General features: G+C 40.3%; 1 protein-coding gene across 1 annotated transcript in view; it reads left to right on the top strand.

Moving 5' to 3' along the window:
• The window catches only part of cntnap2b (contactin associated protein 2b), a 51,197-nt gene extending 28,039 nt beyond the window's left edge, over nucleotides 1-23,158 (top strand). The window contains exons 8-25 of the mRNA XM_056743349.1: nucleotides 5,273-5,531; nucleotides 5,616-5,765; nucleotides 6,643-6,805; nucleotides 9,919-10,025; nucleotides 11,178-11,297; nucleotides 11,455-11,573; nucleotides 11,676-11,760; nucleotides 11,981-12,137; nucleotides 14,088-14,215; nucleotides 14,526-14,696; nucleotides 14,786-15,004; nucleotides 15,154-15,390; nucleotides 16,317-16,550; nucleotides 16,914-17,047; nucleotides 17,147-17,240; nucleotides 19,117-19,347; nucleotides 20,815-20,889; nucleotides 21,882-23,158. Coding sequence (XP_056599327.1) covers nucleotides 5,273-5,531; nucleotides 5,616-5,765; nucleotides 6,643-6,805; nucleotides 9,919-10,025; nucleotides 11,178-11,297; nucleotides 11,455-11,573; nucleotides 11,676-11,760; nucleotides 11,981-12,137; nucleotides 14,088-14,215; nucleotides 14,526-14,696; nucleotides 14,786-15,004; nucleotides 15,154-15,390; nucleotides 16,317-16,550; nucleotides 16,914-17,047; nucleotides 17,147-17,240; nucleotides 19,117-19,347; nucleotides 20,815-20,889; nucleotides 21,882-22,081 — 2,883 coding nt within the window. The 3' untranslated portion in view covers nucleotides 22,082-23,158. The remainder of the gene's footprint in view (nucleotides 1-5,272; nucleotides 5,532-5,615; nucleotides 5,766-6,642; nucleotides 6,806-9,918; nucleotides 10,026-11,177; nucleotides 11,298-11,454; nucleotides 11,574-11,675; nucleotides 11,761-11,980; nucleotides 12,138-14,087; nucleotides 14,216-14,525; nucleotides 14,697-14,785; nucleotides 15,005-15,153; nucleotides 15,391-16,316; nucleotides 16,551-16,913; nucleotides 17,048-17,146; nucleotides 17,241-19,116; nucleotides 19,348-20,814; nucleotides 20,890-21,881) is intronic.
• Nucleotides 23,159-23,280: the final 122 nt, after the last annotated feature.

Raw genomic sequence — 23,280 nt, 5'->3', positions numbered from 1 at the left:
CGCTTTATATGCCCTGTAAAAAAACCGCAAATAAAAATTACAGAAACTACCTCTCGACTCCTGTGAACGTTCATTACCTTTCTCTAGAATTGTCACAACACCCCGACGCTAATTTCTCAGAGTTTCTGCTGTCAGGGCTTAAACACGGCTTCAACCCTGGTGTCGAAAGCCTCCCATCCGAGAGCACCACCTGCGCTAACCTCCAGTCCGCCCTCGCCGAACCAGAAATAGTCGACAATTTAATCAAAAGCGAAACCGATGCAAATTTCATGATAGGTCCATTCCACAAACCCCCCTTCAGCGTTTTCCGCATCAGCCCCATAGGCATAGCAACCAGAAAATTTTCCGGTAAAAAACGTCTAATTATCGACCTCTCATCACCACATAATTCCACAATCCCAAGCATCAACAGCATCATACCACTCGAAGAATTCTCCCTCCACTACCACGACATCGAACAAGCAATAACCCTGATCAAAAAAGCAGGGCGCAGCGCATGGCTAGCCAAAGTCGACATCACCTCCGCTTTTAAAATAATGCCGATTCACCCAGATTTCTGGCACCTATTTGGAATTCGTTGGAACCAAAAGTTCTATTTTTCCGTCCGCCTGACCTTTGGATGCCGAAGCAGCCCAAAAATTTTCGACATGTTGTCAGAAGCAATCTGTTGGATTCTGTCCAACAACTACGCAATTCCATACATCATTCACCTACTAGACGATTTTCTAATAATCTCCCCTCACAACTCCATCCCAGCCGCACACCTCTTAATGGTCCAAAAGCTTTTTGCTAAACTCGGGATCCCGCTCGCACAAGAAAAAACCGCAGGTCCAAGCACATCCATAGAGTTTCTAGGAATCAATTTAGATTCGGAAAAATTTCAAGCTTCCCTACCTAAAGAGAAAATCGACAGGATCATTCTGGTCGCCACCTCTCTCATAGATAACCCCAACTGCTCCAAACGCGAACTGCTTTCCATCCTCGGCCACCTTAACTTCGCCGTACGCATCATCCCGCAAGGTCGCCCTTTCATCTCCCACCTCCTCTCACTCGCGTCTTCCGTTCCCGCACTCGAGGACCAGTTATCCCTCACCAACGCATGCCGCAACAAACTGAGTCTGTGGATAACTTTCCTGAAACAATGGAACGGTCTCTCCTTTTTCTACAACGACATGATTTTAAACCCAGAAGACATCCAATTGTTTACCGACGCAGCCCCATCCGTCGGTTTCGGAGGGTATTACCAAGGGCGCTGGTTCGCATCCACATGGCCTCCCCAACTACAAAATCTCCCCCAGTCTTCCTCGTCCTCGGCGCTGTTCGAGCTCTACCCATTAGTCATCTCAGCCTTTTTGTGGGGGAAAGAATGGTCAACCAGCAGTATTTCAGTTTACTGCGACAACGAAGCAGCCGTGCATTGCATCAACAAAGGCCGTTCACACTCCCCCACACTAACGCCTTTGATAAGAAGACTAACTTGGATATCAGCTTGCGACCAATTCATAATAACCGCAAAACACATCCCCGGGTCAAAAAACCAAATAGCAGATTCACTCTCCCGCTTCGCTTTCAAGAAATTCAGGCAGCTGGCACCGGAAGCGGACCTACACCCCACCCCAGTACCTCCCTATTCGGAACTCATATTCCCTTAGACCACCCGCCGAAGCCCATTCCCAACGCCTCCCTCAACAACATCACCTTCTAAGCCAGGAACCTCCAACCATACAAAAAACCCCAAAACCCACCGCCAGCTAGAAACACACAATCCTAATAAAGAGCACAACCAACCCTCACCAACCAAAATGTAAATCCCTGTCTGCCGCCAACCGCCCACACACACCAGCAACCCACAGCCACAGAGTCAAACCAGCAGTGGTCTTCTTTCTTATTTTCCACACTGCCGCAGCAGTGCCACCCCAGCAGGGGTCCTCACCTACATCTCACACTGCAGCAGCAGTGCCACCCCAGCAGGGGTCCTTACCTATATTTCCCACTGCAGCAGCAGTGCTTCCCCAGCAGGGGGGCTTTCACCTGCATTTCCCACCGCAGCATCAGTGACGCCCCAGCAGGGGCTTTATCTATATTTCACACTGCAGCAGCAGTGCCACCCCAGCAGGGGTCTTTACCTGTATTTCGCACCGCAGCAGCAGTGCCACCCCAGCAGGGGTCTTTATCTATAATTCACACTGCAGCAGCAATGCTTCCCCAGCAGGGGCCCTCACCTGTATTTCCCACTGCAACAGCAGTGACGCCCCAGCAGGGGCTTTTATTTCACACTGCAGCAGCAGTACCGCCCCAGCAGGGGCCTCTATCTCACACTGCCGCAGCAGTACCACCCCAGCAGGGGTCTCTATCTATATTTCACACTGCAGCAGCAGTGCTTCCCCAGCAGGGGCTTTCACCTGTATTTCACACTGCACTAGCAGTGACGCCCCAGCAGGGGCTTTTTATTTCAACTGCAGCAGCAGTACCGCCTCAGCAGGGGCCTCTATCTCACACTGCCGCAGCAGTACAACCCCAGCAGGGGTCTTTATCTATCTCACACTGCTGCAGCAGTACAACCCCAGCAGGGGTCTTTATCTATCTCACACTGCCGCAGCAGTACAACCCCAGCAGGGGTCTTTATCTATCTCACACTGCCGCAGCAGTACAACCCCAGCAGGGGTCTTTATCTATCTCACACTGCCGCAGCAGTACAACCCCAGCAGGGGTCTTTATCTATCTCACATTGCCGCAGCAGTACAACCCCAGCAGGGGTCTTTATCTATCTCACACTGCCGCAGCAGTACAACCCCAGCAGGGGTCTTTATCTATCTCACACTGCCGCAGCAGTACAACCCCAGCAGGGGTCTTTATCTATCTCACACTGCAGCAGCAGTACAACCCCAGCAGGGGTCTTTATCTATCTCACACTGCCGCAGCAGTACAACCCCAGCAGGGGTCTTTATCTATTTCACACTGCAGTAGCAGTGCTTCCCCAGCAGGGGCCTTCACCTGTATTTCCCACTGCAACAGCAGTGACGCCCCAGCAGGGGCTTTTATTTCACACTGCAGCAGCAGTACCGCCCCAGCAGGGGCCTCTATCTCACACTGCCGCAGCAGTACCACCCCAGCAGGGGTCTCTATCTATATTTCACACTGCAGCAGCAGTGCTTCCCCAGTAGGGGCCTTCATCTGTATTTCCCACTGCACCAGCATCGACGCCCCAGCAGGGGTTCTACCTATATTCCACACTGCAGCAGCAGCGCAACCCCAGCAGGGGTCTCTCTTCTACATTTTCACACCGCAGCAGCAACGCCACCCCAGCAGGGGCCTTTATCCGTTGTTTACACTACCGCAGCAGTGCTACCCCAGCCGGGGCCCCCTTTTATATATATCTAAATCCGCCGCAGCAACGCCGCCCCGGCAGTATCTTTCTACCGCCTCAGACGTAGCACCGTCCCAGTAGGGGTTCCCATACACGTCGTTTAAGCCGCAGCAGCAGCACCTTCCGCACAGGGGCCTCATCCACATTTCCAATGACCACACCAGTATCCGTACCGCACAGAAGCCCACAGAAATAAACCCAGCAGAGGCTCCAGCCGGGACCCTACTCAAAACGAAGGCCAGCAACTCACAGCTGTAAACCTTGCTAATATTTTGGGGGGCAATAACGCCCAGCTTTGGCTGCTGTCCTGCATTAGTCGCATTTTTGGGGGAAAGCGCTCGGGGCACGGGCAAACAGAGACCAGAGCCCTCGCCCCGAACAAGGGGGAGCGCTCCGGGGTCGGGAGAGAATGCCGACCCCGGAGCCCTCTTCCCGGACAGCATGCCAAATACGCATACTAAATTCTCAGCGTATCCACGCTGCCCCCCCTTTAATTATTTGCTAAGGTGAACTCGTGAAATGATGTTTTATTAACAAAGTTCGGGAGGAGCACGTGCAAATAATTAAGCAGCTGCACGGCATCAGAAATCACGCAGCTGCCCGGCATTAGCAATCACATCACTTATCCTTCCAAACCAGAACGAGCTCTATAAATCGTGAAACCGCCTTACCTCCTCCATTCATAGATTTTGCAGCATCCCACCTCCACCCCGACTCCTCACCATAAAAAACTATTTTCTACCCAAAAGGGGGGGAAAGCGCTCAGGGCACGGGCAAACAGAGACCAGAGCCCTCGCCCCGAACAAGGGGGAGCGCTCCGGGTCGGGAGAGAATGCCGACCCCGGAGCCCTCTCCCCGGACAGCATGCCAAATACGCATACTAATTTCTCAGCGTATCCACGCTGCCCCCCCTTTAATTATTTGCTAAGGTGAACTCGTGAAACGATGTTGTTACGTATCCTCACGTTTTTTAAGTGGGTATACGGAAATCCTTTGACTTTCCTAGTGGGTATACGGCGTATACCTGCGTATCACGTAGACTACACCACTGCCTACATATAATCATTAAATTGTGAAATTATGAAAACAAAGTCCAATAAAGAATCTCAGCAGAGAACAGAGGTGTCATTATCATCTCATAATCATTATGATCTCCCTCGACTGAAGCCAACATGAAAGTGACATAAACTGCAATTCATCGACTGGCCCCTAAAACAGAGTAGAATCACAAGGGAAATTTCACAAGTTTCAACGCAAAGTCATAGGTATGATTAAGTAGGCATTAAAAAAAATTGTTGTGTCTTATGACTTTATATCTGTGGGATGTTAAGTGTTGTTTTCAAACATTGTCTTAATTTGATTCTTTTCATCATTCACAGTAATCGCAGCTCACTAAGGTTTGCGTCTATTATATCTCATGCAAAATATTCAGTAGTTCCTCTCTCCTTGCACTAAACCGAGCCTTAAACTGATCTTTCCTCCTCTTACCCAACAATGCTCTATGTGTGTCTGTGGACTGACAATAAGTGAGATCTGACAGTGTCTCCTGTGATTATGACCACCGACAATCACACTTCTTTACCTTGCTGGAAAATCACATCAGTTTAAGGTGGGGAAGTCAAGCTGGTTTTGGAGAAAATGTGACCTGTAGTGGTCTAAAAACCTTAACTAGTTTGACCAAGAACAGCTTGAATCAAAAAATCAACAGAAAGCATATAAAACCAGCATGCGCCTTAAACTGGTTCGCTGGATTTTCCAGCAAGTTCCTGGTGTGACTTAACCCGTTCTCATGAATAAATCCCTCCAACGTAACCAAAATAATGCATTCCTAATAAAATGCATCTTGACAGACCTGTACTTGCTTTAAAAGAATGCTTCGTTTTCACTCTGCTGTTTTCATTCCAGCGTAACCTGACGTTCTCCTGTGCGGAATCACACACCTTCCCGGCGTTCTTTAACTCCACCAGCACATTGCAGCTTCCAGGTCGTACTGACGCAGACACAGTGTCGGTCAGGCTGCGGTTCCGCACGTGGAACCCCAGCGGTCTTCTCTTCTTTACCCCGCTCATGCCCGGTGGAGTGGAGGTCAGTCTGGTGGAGGGTAAAGTCACCGTCCACATCTACATCGCGCTGGAGAAGAACACGCGAGTGGACATCTCCTCAGGTAATGTTAGATCGTTGAAGGTCTTTAATGCTTTAATTTTTCTGAGTAACATTTACGTTTACTAGTAAGCTTTTCTGTGTGCAGGTTCTGGTCTAAATGACGGTCAGTGGCACAGCGTTCACTTCCTGGCGCTGGAGAGCATTGCCATGTTGACCATCAACGGTGATGAGATGTCTACTGTGAGAGCCGCCCTCCCCATTCAAATCAGGACGGGCGGAGATTATTTTTTCGGAGGTAATCATAAAGTCCATCTTTTTGTACTTTTTGTGCCAAATTTACTGTATCACATGTTTTGTTTTAAGCAGGGCTGTCAAGTGATTAATCGCAATTAATCGCACCCAGAATAAAAGTTTGTGTTACAAAATATATGTCTGTATACTGTGCATATTAATTTTGTATATATAAACACATACATGCATATATTTAAGTAAAATATAAAAAATATATATAAACATTCTTATATAATTTCAATTTGTGATACATAGAAAAATTTATAAATATTTATATGTATACATATAAATATTTACTAAATATGAATACATGTACATACAAAAACTTTTTTCTGGATGTGATTAATTGTTTGACAGCCCTAGTTTTATGTCTTCCTATAGTTCAATTGGTAAAATAGCATGAAGTTCATGGTTTGATGTCTAGGAAACAAACAATTCAGTAAAAAGTTTTGCATTGTTGCGGCTTTACAGAAAATATATTTTAGCAGAAAAGACATAGAAAAGTACCATAGAAATAATAAAAAACAGGAAACAAATAAACAGTATTATTATATTGTCATTCATACACACATGCTGATAAAATGTACCTTAAATTCACTTTGAATAGGTTTCTAATGAATATGTTTTCGATTTAACTGCTTCCCAACAGTCTAATGTTTGTTATGAAGTTATATTGATCTCTACAGATACAGTATATACTATGATCTGAGAATATTGTGAATCTCTGACAAAGATAAATTTATTATTTTATGTAAATATTAGATATTTTAATAACAATCAATGCCAACTGGAAGGTCAACGTCTTGTACCTGAATTTTGATTTTTATCATTTTTTTAAGAAAACATAAAACAGATTCAAATTTTCTTGTCATCTTGTGCAGGATATTTCCCATGGACGGCTCTCTCTCCGTCACAGCGCTCCTTCCAAGGGTGCATGCAGCTCATACATGTGGATGACCAGTTGGTCGACCTTCGCTCTGTGGAGCAAGGCATGCTTGGTAGTTTTGAGAATGTCAGTCTGGACATGTGTGCTCTTATTGACAGGTAATGCAATCATCAGTAACTGCAGTTTATCTATTGAAGAACAGATGTTTTACCGTTCAAAGCATTTTTTGTTTAAAGTGCCGTTCATAGAAAGCCAGTGATAACATTTTCCTGGAGTGAGTTGTGACACTTATTGCATAATGAAAGCTGTGAACCTGCTTATGTTACCTGATTCTGAGTTCGGCGAGAGATCTTCAAAGCCCCACGCCCCGCCTTCTTTTGATCAGACCGATTGTGTTAACAGGCAGGATCAAGGGAAACCTCATCGGAGGTCTGATGCTTCTGCAGACAGAGATTATCGCACCAGACCCGTGTCAGAGGATAGGGAAGGACGTGTTGCACTATTTATGAACTATTTAAAGAAACAGAAAGCTCAAAAAGGACATTTCTTTCATCATTTAGTTACCCTCATATCATTCCAAACCTGCTTGACTTTCTCACTTCTGCAGAACACAATAGAAGATATTTTCAATAATGTTCATAACCAATCAACATGGAAGCCCATTGACTTCCAAAGTTTGAACACAAAATACCTAAACATTTCTCAAAATATCTTCTTTTGTGTTCCACACTAGAAAGTGTCATGAAGAGGTTTTGAACCACATGAGGATAAATAATTGATGGCAGAAGTTTTTTATTTTTGGTGAACCTTCCCTTTTACTCTTTGCTTCTAAAGTTTATCATGTACTACATCTAAAGCACCGTAGAATGAGTCAAACATTTCTAAATGATTCCGACATTTTTCACACCCTGAACAAATAAGTGAAGAAAGCCTCTTTTAGGACCATTATGATTTGTTTGCATTCTGGCATTCATTTCATCACAATTAAGTCCATTGTCTTTCCAACAAATTTACAGTTGAAAGAAAAAGTATGTGAACCCTTTGGGCTTACTTGGATTTCTTCATAAATTGGTCATAAAATGTGTTCTGATCTTCAACAATAGAGAAACACAGTTTGCTTAAACTAATACCGCACAAACATTATACGTTTACATGTTTTTATTGAACACAACATGTAAACATTCATTGTGCAGGGTTGAAAAAGTATGTGAAACCCTAGGCTAATGACTTCTCCAAGAGCTAATTGGAGCCAGGAGTCAGCCAACCTGGGGTCCAATCAATGTGATGAGATTGGATGTGTTGATTAAAGCTGGCCTGTCCAATAAAAAACACACACCAGTTTTGAGTTTGCTGTTCTGAAGAAGCGTTGTCTGATGTGAACCATGCCTCGCACAAAAGAGCTCTCAGAAGACCTACGATCAAGAATTGTTGACTTACATAAAGCTGGAAAGGGCTACAAAAGTATATCTAAAAGCCTTGATGTCCATGTGTCCACGGTAAGACAGATTGTCTACAAATGGAGAAAGTTCAGCACTGTTGCTACACTCCCTAGGCGTGGTCGTCCTGTAAAGATGACTGCAAGAGCACAGCGCAGAATGCTCAATGAGGTGAAGAAGAATCCTAGAGTGTCAGCTAAACACTTACAGAAATCTCTGGCACATGCTAACATTTTTGTTGACGAATCTACAATAAGGAAAACATTAAACAAGAATGGACTTCATGGGAGGACACCACGGAGGAAGCCACTGCTGTCCAAAAAAAACATTGCAGCACGTTTGAAGTTTGCAAAAGAGCACCTGGATGTTCCACAGCACTACTGACAAAACATTCTGTGGACAGATGAAACCAAAATTGAGTTGTTTGGTAAGACCACACAACGCTATGTGTGGAGAACAAAAGGCACATCACACCAACATCAAAACCTCATCCAAACTGTGAAATATGGTGGAGGGGGCATCATGGTTTGGGGCCTCAGGCCCTGGACGGATTACTGTCATCGATGGAAAAATGAATTCCAAAGTTTATCAAGACATTTTGCAGGAAAACTTAAGACCATCTGTCCACCAACTGAAGCTTAACAGTGGATGGACGATGCAACAGGACAACGACCCAAAGCATAGAAGTAAATCAACAACAGAATGTCTTCAACAGAAGAAAATACGCCTTCTGGAGTGGCCCAGTCAGAGTCCAGACCTCAACCCGATTGAGATGCTGTGGCATGACCTCAAGAGATCGATTCACACCAGACATCCCAAGAATATTGCTGAACTGAAACACTTTTGTAAAGAGGAATGGTCCAAAATTTCTCCTGACCAGGTCTGATCTGCAACTATAGGAAACGTTTGGTTGAGGTTATTGCTGCCAAAGGAGGGTCAACCAGTTATTAAACCCAAAGGTTCACATACTTTTTCCACCCTGCACTATGAATGTTTACATGTTGTGTTCAAGAAAAACATGAAAACGTATAATTTTTGTGCGGTATTAGTTTAAGCAGACTGTGTTTCTCTATTGTTGTGACTTAGATGAAGATCAGAACACATTTTATGACCAATTAATGAAGAAATCCAAGTAAACCCAAAGGGTTCACATACTTTTTCTTTCAACTGTATATGCATAACTGGTTACATAATCTGATATTTCTTGTAAATTGAATGTAATTTTTTTACACTACGATAATAAGATTTACAGTAATGATAAATGAGGTGGAATAAGACTGGTATAAGACTTTTTTAGTCTATAGATGGTTTCATCGAGCGCACACGCCTGGCCGAAGTTAACTTCCTGTCTGTGTTTGGTTATAATTTAACAATTTATTTTAAATGTAATTATTATTAGTATTCATGTTTATAAATATTTTTTTTATTGAATATTAATTGTATTAAATCAAATTAAAACTACTCAACAGTTAATGATTCTTTGCAGAGTTCAGTTTGGTCCACATAACATTTGTTTATGTCGTTTCCGCTGAAACCGTTTATAACTTCTTTTTGGTGAACAATTAAAAATATGTCATTGAGCAAGTTTGTAAAAAACAGTGTTTTTAAAAAACAGTTTTTTTTACCCTACTTTGCTTATAATAAGATTTTGTGGGAAATGTTTTTTGATGTTATTCAACATTGACAAGTAAAGTAAAGTAACCTTTTTTTGGAAGGGGTAAAAGTATTTTGTACTTTTCATGAGATGGACACTATAATGTTCTAACGTCTTTTTTTTTACCATGAAGCTGTAAAGTTTTTATTCCACCCCACTTCATTCTGATGTGTTTCTCCAGGTGTGAGCCAAACCGCTGTGAGCACGGAGGCAAATGTTCTCAGACTGGAAACATGTTTAAATGTGCCTGTCATGGAACTGGATACACTGGTGCCACCTGCCACAACTGTGAGTCATCTAGTCCATTCATCCAAACATCTGTCCTGTGTGTTTCAAATACTTACAGACTCTTTCAGTGGCAGCAACCTAAACAAATGTTATGTGGGACAAACTTAATTTCAGGTAGAACTCCGCAAAGAATCAATAAACTGTCGAGTAGTTTTAGTTGAATTGAATACACTTAATATACAATAAAAGCTTCAAATCAATTAAATATAAAATAAATTGTTATAACCAAACGCAGACCGGCTTTTCTGAGCCATGTCATAGCAGAACATTTTATGCTCCACAGAAAACTGTTCAATCTGTGTTTATCGTGAAAACAATAAACTTAAAGAATCTCTTATGAAATATCAAAAATGTTTTAGGTAACACTTAAGTATAAGGACCTATTCTCACTATTAACTAGTTTCTTATTACCATGCCTATTATTAGCATATTGGCTGTTTATAACCACATATAAACAGTGTTGGGTGTAACTAGTTACTAAGTAATTAGTTACTCTAATTTAATTACTTTTCCCTTGAAAAGTAAAGTAATGGATTACTCTGTTTCTGTAATTTAATAACAGTTAATCCTGAAATTATTAAACAAAATACTTTGTGTAATATATGTGTGTGTGCAGAAGTGGAATTGACATCACAATTCAAAGTCTAACTTTAAAATCTTTGCTTTAATGTATAATTCTCACATTTTTAATTAGTAATACTACTTAAATATTATTTATTTGAAATAATTAAAAAAGCTGTTTCATGTCGATACTTGAATCACTTAACTCTACAGTAATCTAATAAAACTATTGAATATGTAATTAGTAACTATTAATTAATAACTTTTTCAGAGTAATTTACCCAACACAGCTTATAAAGCACATTTTCTGCATGACCATATTCTACATCCCTAATCCTACCCAATACCTAAACCTAACAACCACATTTCTAACTATTAATAAGCAATCAATTAAGAGTTAACTAAACAAAAGTTGTAGTAAATCGTTTACTAAAACCGAGAACTGGACCTTAAAATATTGTGTGACCACTTTTTCTTCTCCAGCAGCCTGTACAGTTATATTGGGTCTTGATATGAAACAGATGTTGGGTTTGATCGTACAAAAATGTAAGGATGTTTCTTTTGCCGCTGAGATTGTGTGTGTTTCTACAGCCGTGTATGAACAGTCCTGTGAGGAGTACAAACATATGGGCCGGCCTTCAGACACGTACTGGATCGATCCAGACGGCAGCGGACCCATCGAGCCCTTCAGAGTCATCTGTGATATGACAGGTCAGAACCATCAAAGAAGTAACATTTCACTTCTGCAGTGGGTGGCAGACTGCTGGTTTTGTCTGTGTCTAAGAAGAAAAAATAAAATAAAAATAACAACTTCTATAGACAAAAAGCAAAAATGTCACTGGACATTTGTAAGTTTTGTTTGTTTCAGGAGACAAGGTCTGGACAACGATTGTGAATGATTTGCCGCCTCAGAGTCTGGTGAGCGCAGCTTCCGGTCCTGAAGAGAAGACTGTAATAAATCTCAATTACAGCATGTCTGCTGAGCAGGTGACATTTATAAACCGTGGGAATTTAAAGAACTGTGAATGTTACGCGTGAACCACACTCTTCATGCGGTGACCTGCTGTTGTTGTTGTTTTTGTGGCAAAGGTGAACGCTGTCACCGGAATCTCTGAGCTCTGTGAACAGCTTGTGGCGTTCACGTGCTACAAATCACGCCTGCTCAACTTGCCAGGTAAACTAATGTCATGTCTGAAATAAAGGGGCGGGGCTTGATTTAGCCGATGGGAATGCATCATGAAAAGTGGATTTTAGGTGTCTCGGAGAAACAAGAAGGAAATCTTAGAGACATCTTTGTGATTTTCCTTTACTGATTCCTATCTTTTGATTGGTCAGAATTCATTTTGAAAGTTCAAACATTAAAATACGTTTGTCATTCAATGCTGGTTTTCTAGATGGTTCTTCATCCACGTGGTGGGTCGGCCAGGGAAACGAGAAGCACTTTTATTGGGGCGGCTCAGGACCGGGCGTGCAGAAATGTGCGTGTGGGATCGAACGCAACTGCACAGACCCCAAATACTACTGTAACTGTGATGCGGATCTGAGACAATGGTGAGATATATCCTTCACATGTTTGTCCAGGAAACAAGACTTAAAGGGGTCATATGGCGTGAACACATGTTTTACCGTGAGTTTGGTGTGTTATAAGTTACCCATGCATGTAATAGACACAGTAAATTGCAAAAATGAACATGTGGGAACAAAAGATGCATTCTATCTTAAAGCGAATGTTCACCCAGATCTGCCTGAAACGCCTCGTGTAACCACAACCCCACAAGCCTATGTCAGTTCGTGGTATGATTTGACTAAGACCTCCCTAATGTATACACAAGTAAGGTGGGCGTACCTGTCAGTACAATTCCTTTGGAACCTGATGTTCCAAATATGGTAAGAGGCGTTACATTTCTGTCACACGCTTGCAGTATTCCACTAAACACTGGTTGACTGGCCAATCAAAGCACACCTTGCTTTTCAGAGCGATGAGCTTTGTAAATAAAATCTGCTCGTTTCAGAGAGGCAGGGCAAAGAGGAGATACAAACATGAACGGTATGTGGAAAATACAGCGTTTTTAAAGCTCATGTCATGTATGCACATTGTATTACATCTAAAACAAACGATAATATTTGTTTTAGCTGTTTCATATGATCCCCTTAACAACATGTATGTTAAATGGCATTTTGAAACAAGACAGTGAAAAAAGACAAGACAACCATCTAAAACATTCTATTGATGTTCTGACAGTTTAAATCCTAGGTTTGTTTGGAGTAGTATGCAGCTTTGGTACTATTTTTGCAGAACTTTTGCAGTATGTTTTCTATTGGAATAGTAGGCACTTTTGAGTACATAGCAAAATAGTATGGATACTATCAAGTGACGGAAGTGACGATTTTTGCCATCCATCCATCCATCCATCCATTTTCTTCCTCTTATCCGGGGCCGGGTCGAGGGGGCAGCAGTCCAATCAGGGATGCCCAGACTTCCCTCTCCCTAGACACTTCCTCCAGCTCTTCCGGGGGGACACCGAGGCATTCCCAGGCCAGCCGGGAGACATAGTCCCTCCAGCGTGTCCTAGGTCTTCCCCGGGGTCTTCTCCCGGTGGGACATGGGGGGCATCCGGAAAAGATGCCCGAGCCACCTTAGCTGGCCCCTCTCGATGTGGAGGAGCAGTGGATCTACTCTGAGCTCCTCCCGAGTGACCGAGCTTCTCACCCTATCTCTAAGGGATCGCCCGCCCACCCTTCGGAGAAAGCTCATTTCGGCCGCCTGTAACCGGGATCTTGTCCTTTTGGTCATGACCCACAGCTCATGACCATAGGTGAGAGTGGGAACGTAGATTGACCGGTAAATCGAGAGCTTCGCCTTGCGGCTCAGCTCCTTCTTCACCACGACAGACCGGTACAGCGACCGCATTACTGCAGAAGCTGCACCGATCCGTCTGTCAATCTCCCGTTCCATCCTTCCCTCACTTGTGAACAAGACCCCCAGATACTTGAACTCCTCCACTTGAGGCAGGAACTCTCCACCTACCTGAAGTGAGCAAGCCACCCTTTTCCGACTGAGAACCATGGCCTCAGATTTGGAGGTGCTGATTCTCATCCCAGCCGCTTCACACTCGGCTGAAAACCGTCCCAGTGCAAATAAGCCCCGCCCTCTCGCGGAGCCGTTTGGGTGGGCATTGGATCTACACTAAGAATTTTTGGGACATACCAATAGAATTTTCGAATACTATTTGGTACGGATAGTAGGCAAATGGGGATACAGGGCGAATTTAATATAAGATGGTGTATATCACAATCCGCTGCAATGGTGTGATGAATCGGATAGAAGAAAATGAAAATCTTAATTTACTTTAACAATATTACTACACTTTTAACTTTTTAATTTTTTATACTGCATATTGCATAATGTTTATATTTCTATAAAAGTTCTGATGATATATATATTTTTATATATTTGTTGCCCCCTTGTGGTCATAATGTTTCAAAATGGTGTTTCTCCAGGAAAGAGGATGCAGGTCTGTTACTGTATAAGGATAATCTGCCTGTCAATCAAGTGGTTGTTGGAGATACACATCGCTCGGGATCAGAAGCCAAACTCACTGTCGGACCACTTCGATGCCAAGGAGACCGTAAGTGACATCATATTCATAACATCCAACCTGATTCAGCCTTGATTTAAAATGGGTATATTGTATAAAAATATTCATTGTAAAATATGTTGCAAAATTTATCATGACTAAAATTCATTTATATATTAAATTTTTCAAAAATTATTGTATTGTCCTAAAATTCACAGCAAAGGACTGCATTTAGATTTTAATAAATATTAATTAACTGATGTGCGTGATTGATCTGCTACTTCAAGTAAAAAATTCAAGTCTTTGCAGTTTAAAGGTATTCATAGGCATCTCCTAATGTGTCACCGTGTTTCATTTCTAGGTCACTACTGGAACGCAGCGTCCTTCAATACACCTACATCCTATCTGCATTTTCCGTCCATCCAAGGCGAGACCAGCATCGACATTTCCTTCTACTTCAAGACGTCTTCCTCACAAGGTGTCTTTCTGGAAAACCTGGGCAATCCCGACTTCATTCACTTAGAACTAAAATGTGAGATGTTGGCCATGTGCATCTGGAGAACAGAGCTTAAACTGGCTGTTGTCAGACTGAGAAAGTGACCCAAATTTGTTTCCCTACAGCTGTTACCACGGTGTCGTTCTCCTTTGATGTGGGCAATGGACCGGTAGAGTTGACCGTTCGCTCGCCCACACCTCTCAATGATGACCAGTGGCACAGGGTGGAGGTGGAGCGGAATACTAAGGAGGCTGTTTTGCGATTGGATAAGACGTACAGGGAGGCACGGTCGGCCCCGCCTCAAGGCCACACCCGCCTGGAGCTCTTCAGTCAGCTGTTTGTGGGTAAGAACTTCTGAACACTAGGAAAGATCTAGATATCTAACTTACAAAAAATGTTTAACAACACCTGAGTAAAATCACTGTGAAACAAAATCTTAGCAAATATTTGTAATTTTACAGGTTGTCCTGTTTTGTTTGGTGTTTCTCTTTAGGGGCTTCAGGGGGACAGAGAGGTTTTCTGGGCTGCATTCGTTCTCTGAAGATCAACGGCATGACATTTGACCTTGAGGTGAGGGCAAAGGTCACTCCCGGTGTGAAGCCAGGCTGCTCGGGTGATTGCACCAGCTATGGGATGAACTGTAAGAATGGAGGAAAATGTCTGGAGAAATATAACGACTACACCTGCGACTGCAGTCTGACTGCCTTTGACGGACGTTTCTGCAATGATGGTAATGTAATCAATAAATGTCCCACATAATTACTGCATATACCATATATATTATTATATATACACTGTAAAAAACGCATTGTAAATTGAATCGTATCATGCAGCACAGATGACAAAAAATAGTATACTGCAGCATACACTGCAAAGAAATCTGTTGCTTTGCTAGAATACTGAACTTTAAAGTGTAAAACATAAAAAAAGGTTTGAAGTTTTCCATCACAGCAATTTTTTTATATTTTACAATTCTTTTTTGCATAATTACTTTTTATGCATTTGGCAGACTTTTATCCAATGCCACTTACATTGCGTTGTATTACTTACTGATATATTATATTTAACTGTTGCTATAAATCAGCTTTTTACCTTATATTGTTGTATAAGGTCCAGGAAAAAAAAACATTTCTTTTAATTTCTATTGTTTTTAAGAGTGAATTGATGTAATAAAGTAATAACTTAAGTATACAAAAATATATATAGCATTGTGGAGATTGTAGCGGCGTCTAGTGGTGAGGTTGCGAATTGCCACAAACGGCTCACTCCACCCCTGACCCCTCCCTTTTTAAGCAATATGGTGGCTGCAAAAGATTGAAATGTCATGTGTTTTAACTACTGTGCTGCAAGAGATAACGTATTTACTAAACGCGCTCTGTAGAGCAAACAACATGTAAGGGGATCCACGGTGTATTTAAATAGAAAAAGCTCATTCTAAGATAATAGAAACATAACGCTTGATTATTTAACATTTTTATACACCACTGTCTGAACACATAGTTATTCATAATATATTGCATTTCTGCCAATAGATCCTCAAAAAAATGACACACATATTGCCGTTTTATTTATTTTATTAAATTCATTAACAAACAGATCCTCATTCTAAAGAACATCAGATACATATCACATTCTCATCTTCTGCCTCTGTTCCAGATGTTGGTGGCTACTTTGAAAGCGGGACTCTGGTGCGATATGACCTCATGTCAGACAGCAGTTCTTCTTTTGCCGTTAAGGATGTGAGAGAAGCTTCTGAAGTTCTGAGCGCTGTTGGTAATCTCACCCGTGAGGAGCTATTCTTTAGTTTCAGTACATCTCACACGCCCTCTGTCCTCATCTACATCAGCTCCAAGACACAGGATTACATGGCCGTGGTTCTGCGGCATAACGGTGAGATGCGTCAGCCCCGTTTAAAACTAACTCTATTCAATAGTAATTACAATAAACATTTTTTACCATAATATTGCATGAGCTTAAGTGTAGACTGCTCACAGTTGTTTGTAGGAATTCACATTTTAGCATTTACATTTACATTTAGACATTTAGCAGACCCTTTTATCCAAAGCGAATTACAAAGAGTTTAGGAGCAATAAGCGATAAGTCATACAGGAGCCATAATACATTAAGTGCTAATACAAAGTTACTGGTTTCAACAAAAGCTAGACCACTACCTGTTGAGATAAAGCGTTAGTGTTATTTTTTAATATATTTTAATATATTTAATCATATATAAACCATTGTGTTTTTTCTCAGGTACACTACAGATTCGCTATAATCTGGGTGGATTGAGGGAGCCGTTCACGATCAACCTTAATAATCGCAACATGGCTAACGGACAACCCCATAATGTCAACATCACACGACACGACAGACTCATTCTGCTCCAGGTACATCTGAGGTTCTCTAAAAGGCTTTCCTGTCATTTTGAAAGAGACAGGTGCGTTATTTAAATGTTTATGTCATGTGTATCTCCTTTCGTGTTACAGTTGGATCACTATCCCACAGTTAGATACTCCCTTCCTGAAGCATCGGAAACAGAGTTTAACCTCGTCAAGACAATTTTCTTAGGAAAGGTTTTTGGTAAGCATTAACTTGCATATTTATGGAAAATAACACTCGATGCATATAGATAAATATACAAATGTAAAAAACAATTCTTAATAAATATTGATTATTATGACTTTAATAGAGATGATGTCGAATGTCACGTGACTAAACCGGTAAACAGGTCTTGGTCTTGTTACATCCGCTTATTGGATAACAGTATTAACTATCAGCGATATTTATGGATTTTTAAAGTCATTTGCTAACCTAGCTAGCTGTTTCCAATTTTTAGGCATTTTGTGCTATTAAATATTCAAAATATTCAAAAATATATATTTATCATTATGTGTGATGGGCATCGATTTTGATCATCTTTGGTATCACATTTAAAGGCATTTTGAGTGAAACGGCTCTTTGTGTAATAAAACGCACACAAAAGACTGGATGCGATTAAACTTGTTTTCCGGTTTCTGCCTATGACAGAATAGGCATTAAGCCTATTGAATATTGTATAATGGTCAGTTAAACAGGAGTTTTGAGATCTATGGATGGTGTCCTTGGTTTTGTTCATCCAATAAGAACATTTATAATTATAATCCATTATAATCTTTGATTAATTGAAATTTCAATATGATTCCGACATTTACATTTATTCTTCTAGCAGATGCTTTATTCCAAAGTGATTAAGAAATGACAAGGCATTTAACATTTCAATATAAGAGCTAACAGTAAACACAGGATATAAAGCTGTAAGCAAACATTGTTTACACACATGTATCAGTATTTTTGGTATAAAGGATTATTCCCAAACAGAATGTCTGAAATCCTGTTACACTTCTCAATGACATCATAAAACATTTGATTCCATAATTAATAGAAACAATAAATATATAGCCGCTGAAAAAAATAAGAGAACATCCCATATTTTCATTTAAATCAGCATTTCATGTAAATCAGCATGTATTTTGGTCATTCCAGTCCAGTCTCGGTTGAATTTCAACCAAATCAAACCTCAGGAGTGACAGAAAGTCATGCAGCAGCAATGTGAAAGACAGACAGCATGACAAGACACATGAAAACTGTGATAAAAAATCATGTTTTTGAATTATTGCTGAGGAATTGCTTAAAAGTGAATGTTTGCAGTATTTGAGGACTGAAAAAATACAGAGCATCTTTTCTGTTATTTTTACCTGTTTCTTTCTTAATTTTCTGCATATAAATGCAAATAGAAACAATGTTTTAGTTGACATTTGGGAGAAATATTTTTAGTAGTTCACACAATGAAACACAAATTTCCATTTTACCTAAACACATACCTGTACATAGTAACGTACATAGTAACTGAAAATTATTTTCTGAGGTTGCGTATTCCTGCCTTCCCTTTCAATGAACTCTGATGTAGCTGTGTAAACCCTGACATCATCCTATAAAAGCTCCAATCCCGATGTGAATCCAGTCTCCAGGTTTTCCTGCATCCACAAACAGAAACGCCCTGAGATGCATTAGCCACAGAAATAGAGAGAGTGATGTAAATACAACTCAGCGTGATTCAGAATCTATTTGCCGAAGGAAAGTTAGAATTAGTAAATGTACAGCCAGACAGTCTAGGAAAGAAGAGACGGACAGGAAGGTAAGATTGATATTATATTACCACAACCACTGACAACTGGTAGTTTTAGATGAGGTTAATGCGACTGTGACTCTGGCTCTGTGGAAGGTAACATCGAATTCCATAAAATTGAATTATGGCTTGCTTTTCTGAAAAAGACAGATGCGTTATTCAAATGAATTTTTGTGTGTTGAATGATGTGTGTTTGTGACTACAGTAGTGTATTTTGTATTTTCAGTAATGAAGACTGATGAAAGTCAGAGTAGCTTTTCTCTCACTTCTGCTGATGTTTTTGTGTTTCAGAAACGGGTCAGATTGATCCAGTTTTGATCGAGCGTTATAACACCCCAGGCTTCGTGGGCTGTCTCTCCAGAGTACAGTTTAATCGCATCGCCCCGCTGAAGGCCGCCCTGAGGACAGGCGTTCCCTCCACGGCCTCTGTACAGGGAGTCCTCGTGGAGTCAAACTGCGGAGCGTCTCCCCACACAGTTCCACCCATGTCTGCAGCCTTTGACCCCTGGCACCCGAATTCAGGTGAGAAACCGAAATATTCTTTCAGTTTTATTAGTGGTGCATGTGAAGCAAAGCATCACTGTTGTCATTTAATATTTCGAATTGGCTTTTATTTTGTTTTTTGTTATTCTTAGTGGGATTTGTTTGTTATATTGCTTTTGTCATTTTGTCCTTTTATTTAAACATTGGTATGTAGGTTTCATTTTAATTTTAATTTTATTTTATTTATAGTATTTGCATTTAATAATTTTAGTGCTTAAAATTATTTCAGTTGCTAAGAGCCAGGTTTGTATTCTAGGCTAGTTTTGTACAGTTTACTCCAAAAAGACATTTCTGACATCACTGTCATGAAGAAATCATATGTTTTTTCTTCTTTTGTCTAATGCAAAAGGATCTGTTTTGCAGAATACCGAGAGAGTTCTCTTGTTCTTAATAGCAAAAAATGAAATGGATCATGCAATGGTTATTTTTTTCCCTATAGGTCTAGATATCTGCCATCTACACCTACTAAAGCTGATGGTCCCAAATGTGATATCAACAATAGGCATTTCAATTTTTTTCATTTTTGGGTCTTCTGTTCCTTTTAGACCACTCTATGCACGTAATCTCTTTAGGGTGTGATTTGCCTCATCAAGATCTTGTGGAGCTCAGTTTTGCCCTGGAGGCCGGGATCTGAGCACACACGTTCAAAATTGTTGTGTTATTGATCCAGTTCTACAGCCTCAGATTGATCTGTAACTCCCAGCCTCCACCAGGATGTGCTGAGTATTTGTATTATTTTTTTATTTCTTGTGGATTTAGGGGAAGTAGCAGAAATCAATGGGGGAACCTACCATGAGATATTACAGACATGAGCTGAGAGAGACTCTAAAATATTAGACTAAAACATTTGCTAGAATTTATTATCCACATCATGTTTTCCCTTTTAGCAGATGTTTTCTTGATCTTGAATTCACACATTGATCTTGAATGCATTCTCACTATACTTTTTTCAGTATTTTTTATTTTTATATTTAATTAAGATATGCATTATTGCTCAATGCACACCAATGCAAATGCTTTATGTAAAAAAAACTCACAAAATAGTACTTGATTACAAAAGGGCACGATGGATCAATCATTTCAAATAGGATTCTGAACAAAACAGATTTCATGTTTGTGTCATTGTGTGCTGAATATTTGGAGTTTGAAACCTGCAGAGATGGCAGATGAAAGGAGCAGAAGGTTCATCTCAGATCCACTCCGCTGCCAACGTCAGTTCTCCGATTCCCACTGAGAAGAAACACTCAGAGATTAGACAAAGATTCACTCATCTGCTGCCCTAAATAAAACAGTCACCATGTGTACTGACCTTCTGTGCTTCAGAAAATTTAATTAAAATGCTGTCTCGATCTCTTTATTGTAAAGTAACTGTGAAGAATTTCTCAAGTGAGAAGACAAGGATTCCTGTGAAAAAACAATCTAATCATTCTGTCTCTTTGTGTCAAGCTGGTGCCCAGTTCCCATTCAACGAGGAACGAATAGGCCGTGACGGAGTCAACAGAGATTCTGCAATAATTGGAGGTAAAGTATATTGTTCTTTGTTACACATTTTTCTTCACATGTTTTTCATCTCAAGAAGCATTTCAGGGGATTTATTCACCCTTACTTGCCCAAACCGATTGAAAGAATACTTATCGCATCCAAGCTACTTTAACAAACACTTCAACACATTTAAATATGTACAACATCGTTACATTTTCTCTCATCACAGGCATGTTTTGTTGCAACAGAATCTTGTTACAGTTTTTACATAATTTTAATGTTTTATTTATTGCATTAAAGCACAAAAAATCATTGGAGGACTTTTTTTCTTTTCTTATTTTTGTCAATTTTTTAAGCTACCATTATTTGGCTCTCTATCGCCATCTCTGTCTCAAACATAAAATTGCAGGTTATTTGTACTTTTTTATGTGGGTTGAAAGCAAATGAACTCAAACTGATATTTACCACAATATCATACCTGACCGCTGAAATTATAATATTTTTATATAAAATGAATATTAATTTTATTAATTATATGAATTTTATTATTAACAAAAAAGCACTTATTGCATCCAAGCTACTTTAACAAACACTTTGACACATTTAAAAATGTTTAACATCATTACATTTTCTGTCATTACAGGCATGTTTGATTGCAACAGAATCTTGTAACATTTTTTTTATTGTATTAAAACACAAAAAATCATTGGAGGACATTTTTTTCGTATTATTTTCGTCAATTTTTTAAGCTATCATTATTCGGATCTTTATCGCCATCTCTGACTCAAACATAAAATTGCAGGTTATTTTTACTTTTTTTATGTGGGTTGAAAGCAAATGAACTCATGCTTATATTGCACTGTACACTGTACTTTTTAAATAACTAAATACTGTGTTATCAAAGTTGACAAGCACTTTTAATAGCGTTTTATTGATCAGATATCTGTGAAACCCCTTGACAAACATAAAGGGTGACTAAAAATAACGTACTGTGAATTTTAAAACACTCTTCATTTTCTGACCTGAAACAGGTATCATCGCAGTTGTGATTTTTACCATCCTCTGCACGCTGGTGTTCCTGGTCCGTCATTTGTTCCGTCACAAGGGCTCCTACCACACCAACGAAGCCAAAGGGGCGGAGTCTGCCGACTGCGCTGATGCAGCCATCATTGTGAATGACCCAGCCTTCACAGAGACCATTGACGAGAGCAAGAAGGAGTGGTTCATTTAGCCACGCCCTCATGTTGATGTATTAAAGGACACCTAGGGAAAAGAAACCCATTATTTGGGTATGTGAAATGAACAAATGAAAACTGCAGTTTTGGACCACGTCTGTGCACTGGCTGGCATGTCTGTTCAGTAATTATTTTGTATGTACAGTAACTTAAGACTGCACAAGGACTTCTCTAAGATCAAATTCATTCCATGCACATTTCGCAGTCCTATTCAGCGACAACGGTAGAACGCAATCGATGCGTTGCAACGTGACTGTCGGTTAACAAATAACAAAGGGAATGGCAGAAATGTGCATTAAGCAAGCGTGAATGCAGCAAAACACCGCACAAAAGGAATATGTACAGAATGCATAGTTATGTTTCCGATAATGACATTTGATTGTATTGAAATGTTATGTTGTCATAAGCATCATCAGGACAATAATATATTGTAGCATGGTAATCGGCCAATGGTGTCTCTGAATCATTCATCGATGTTAATGCAGCACTTTTATATCTCATGAATTCAGTGTTATTTGTCTGTTCTCCATAAATGCTTGTTCAAACTTTATGGAAACCATAAGGCATTTTAGATACCCCGTCTTTGACCTTGGTTAGGATTTTTCTGTCTTAATATGAATGCTCTTGAAAATAAACTAGTAGAGTTTTAGCAGTTTTGTTGATGTGTGATCGGTAGTAAATTGAAACATGATTGGTCCAGTTTCTTTTAATCAGCCTCAAGGGTTAATTGGCATTTATGACTAAGCATGGATTTCATGATTCATTTCATGGTCATGTAGGATGTTTTTCTTTTTGTGTTAGCAGTTTAATGCAAAGTTAATTTGAGGTTGGTCCTAACGGCATCAAACAACCCATTTTTATGTATAACCAGCTGTATTATTGTCTTCATTGTGTAGATGCTCAAAAGAGAACTGGTGTGTTTTAATGCATTTTAAACACATGTTTTTCCTCTCGGCTCACATGGAATCATTGACAGCAGTATTATTTAATACAGATTCATTTCTGATTTATATTAATGCACCACAATAATGTGGCTTTTCAAGATTATTAAACTTCTGTTTGTTATAACCTAAGACCTTATTATTCATCTCTAGAATTGTTCATGAATGTGATTATTTAAAAGTGTTGTACAAAAACTGAGTTTTTAATTATGAGCACATTGCAAAATTCAATAAACCGCTGGATTGTTTTTGTA

Source organism: Triplophysa dalaica, chromosome 3 (genome assembly GCF_015846415.1).
Source record: "Triplophysa dalaica isolate WHDGS20190420 chromosome 3, ASM1584641v1, whole genome shotgun sequence".
In the NCBI taxonomy this organism is placed as follows: Eukaryota; Metazoa; Chordata; class Actinopteri; order Cypriniformes; family Nemacheilidae; genus Triplophysa; species Triplophysa dalaica.
The sequence above is the reverse complement of the archived record's forward strand: the minus strand, read 5'-3'. Positions and strand labels throughout refer to the sequence as shown.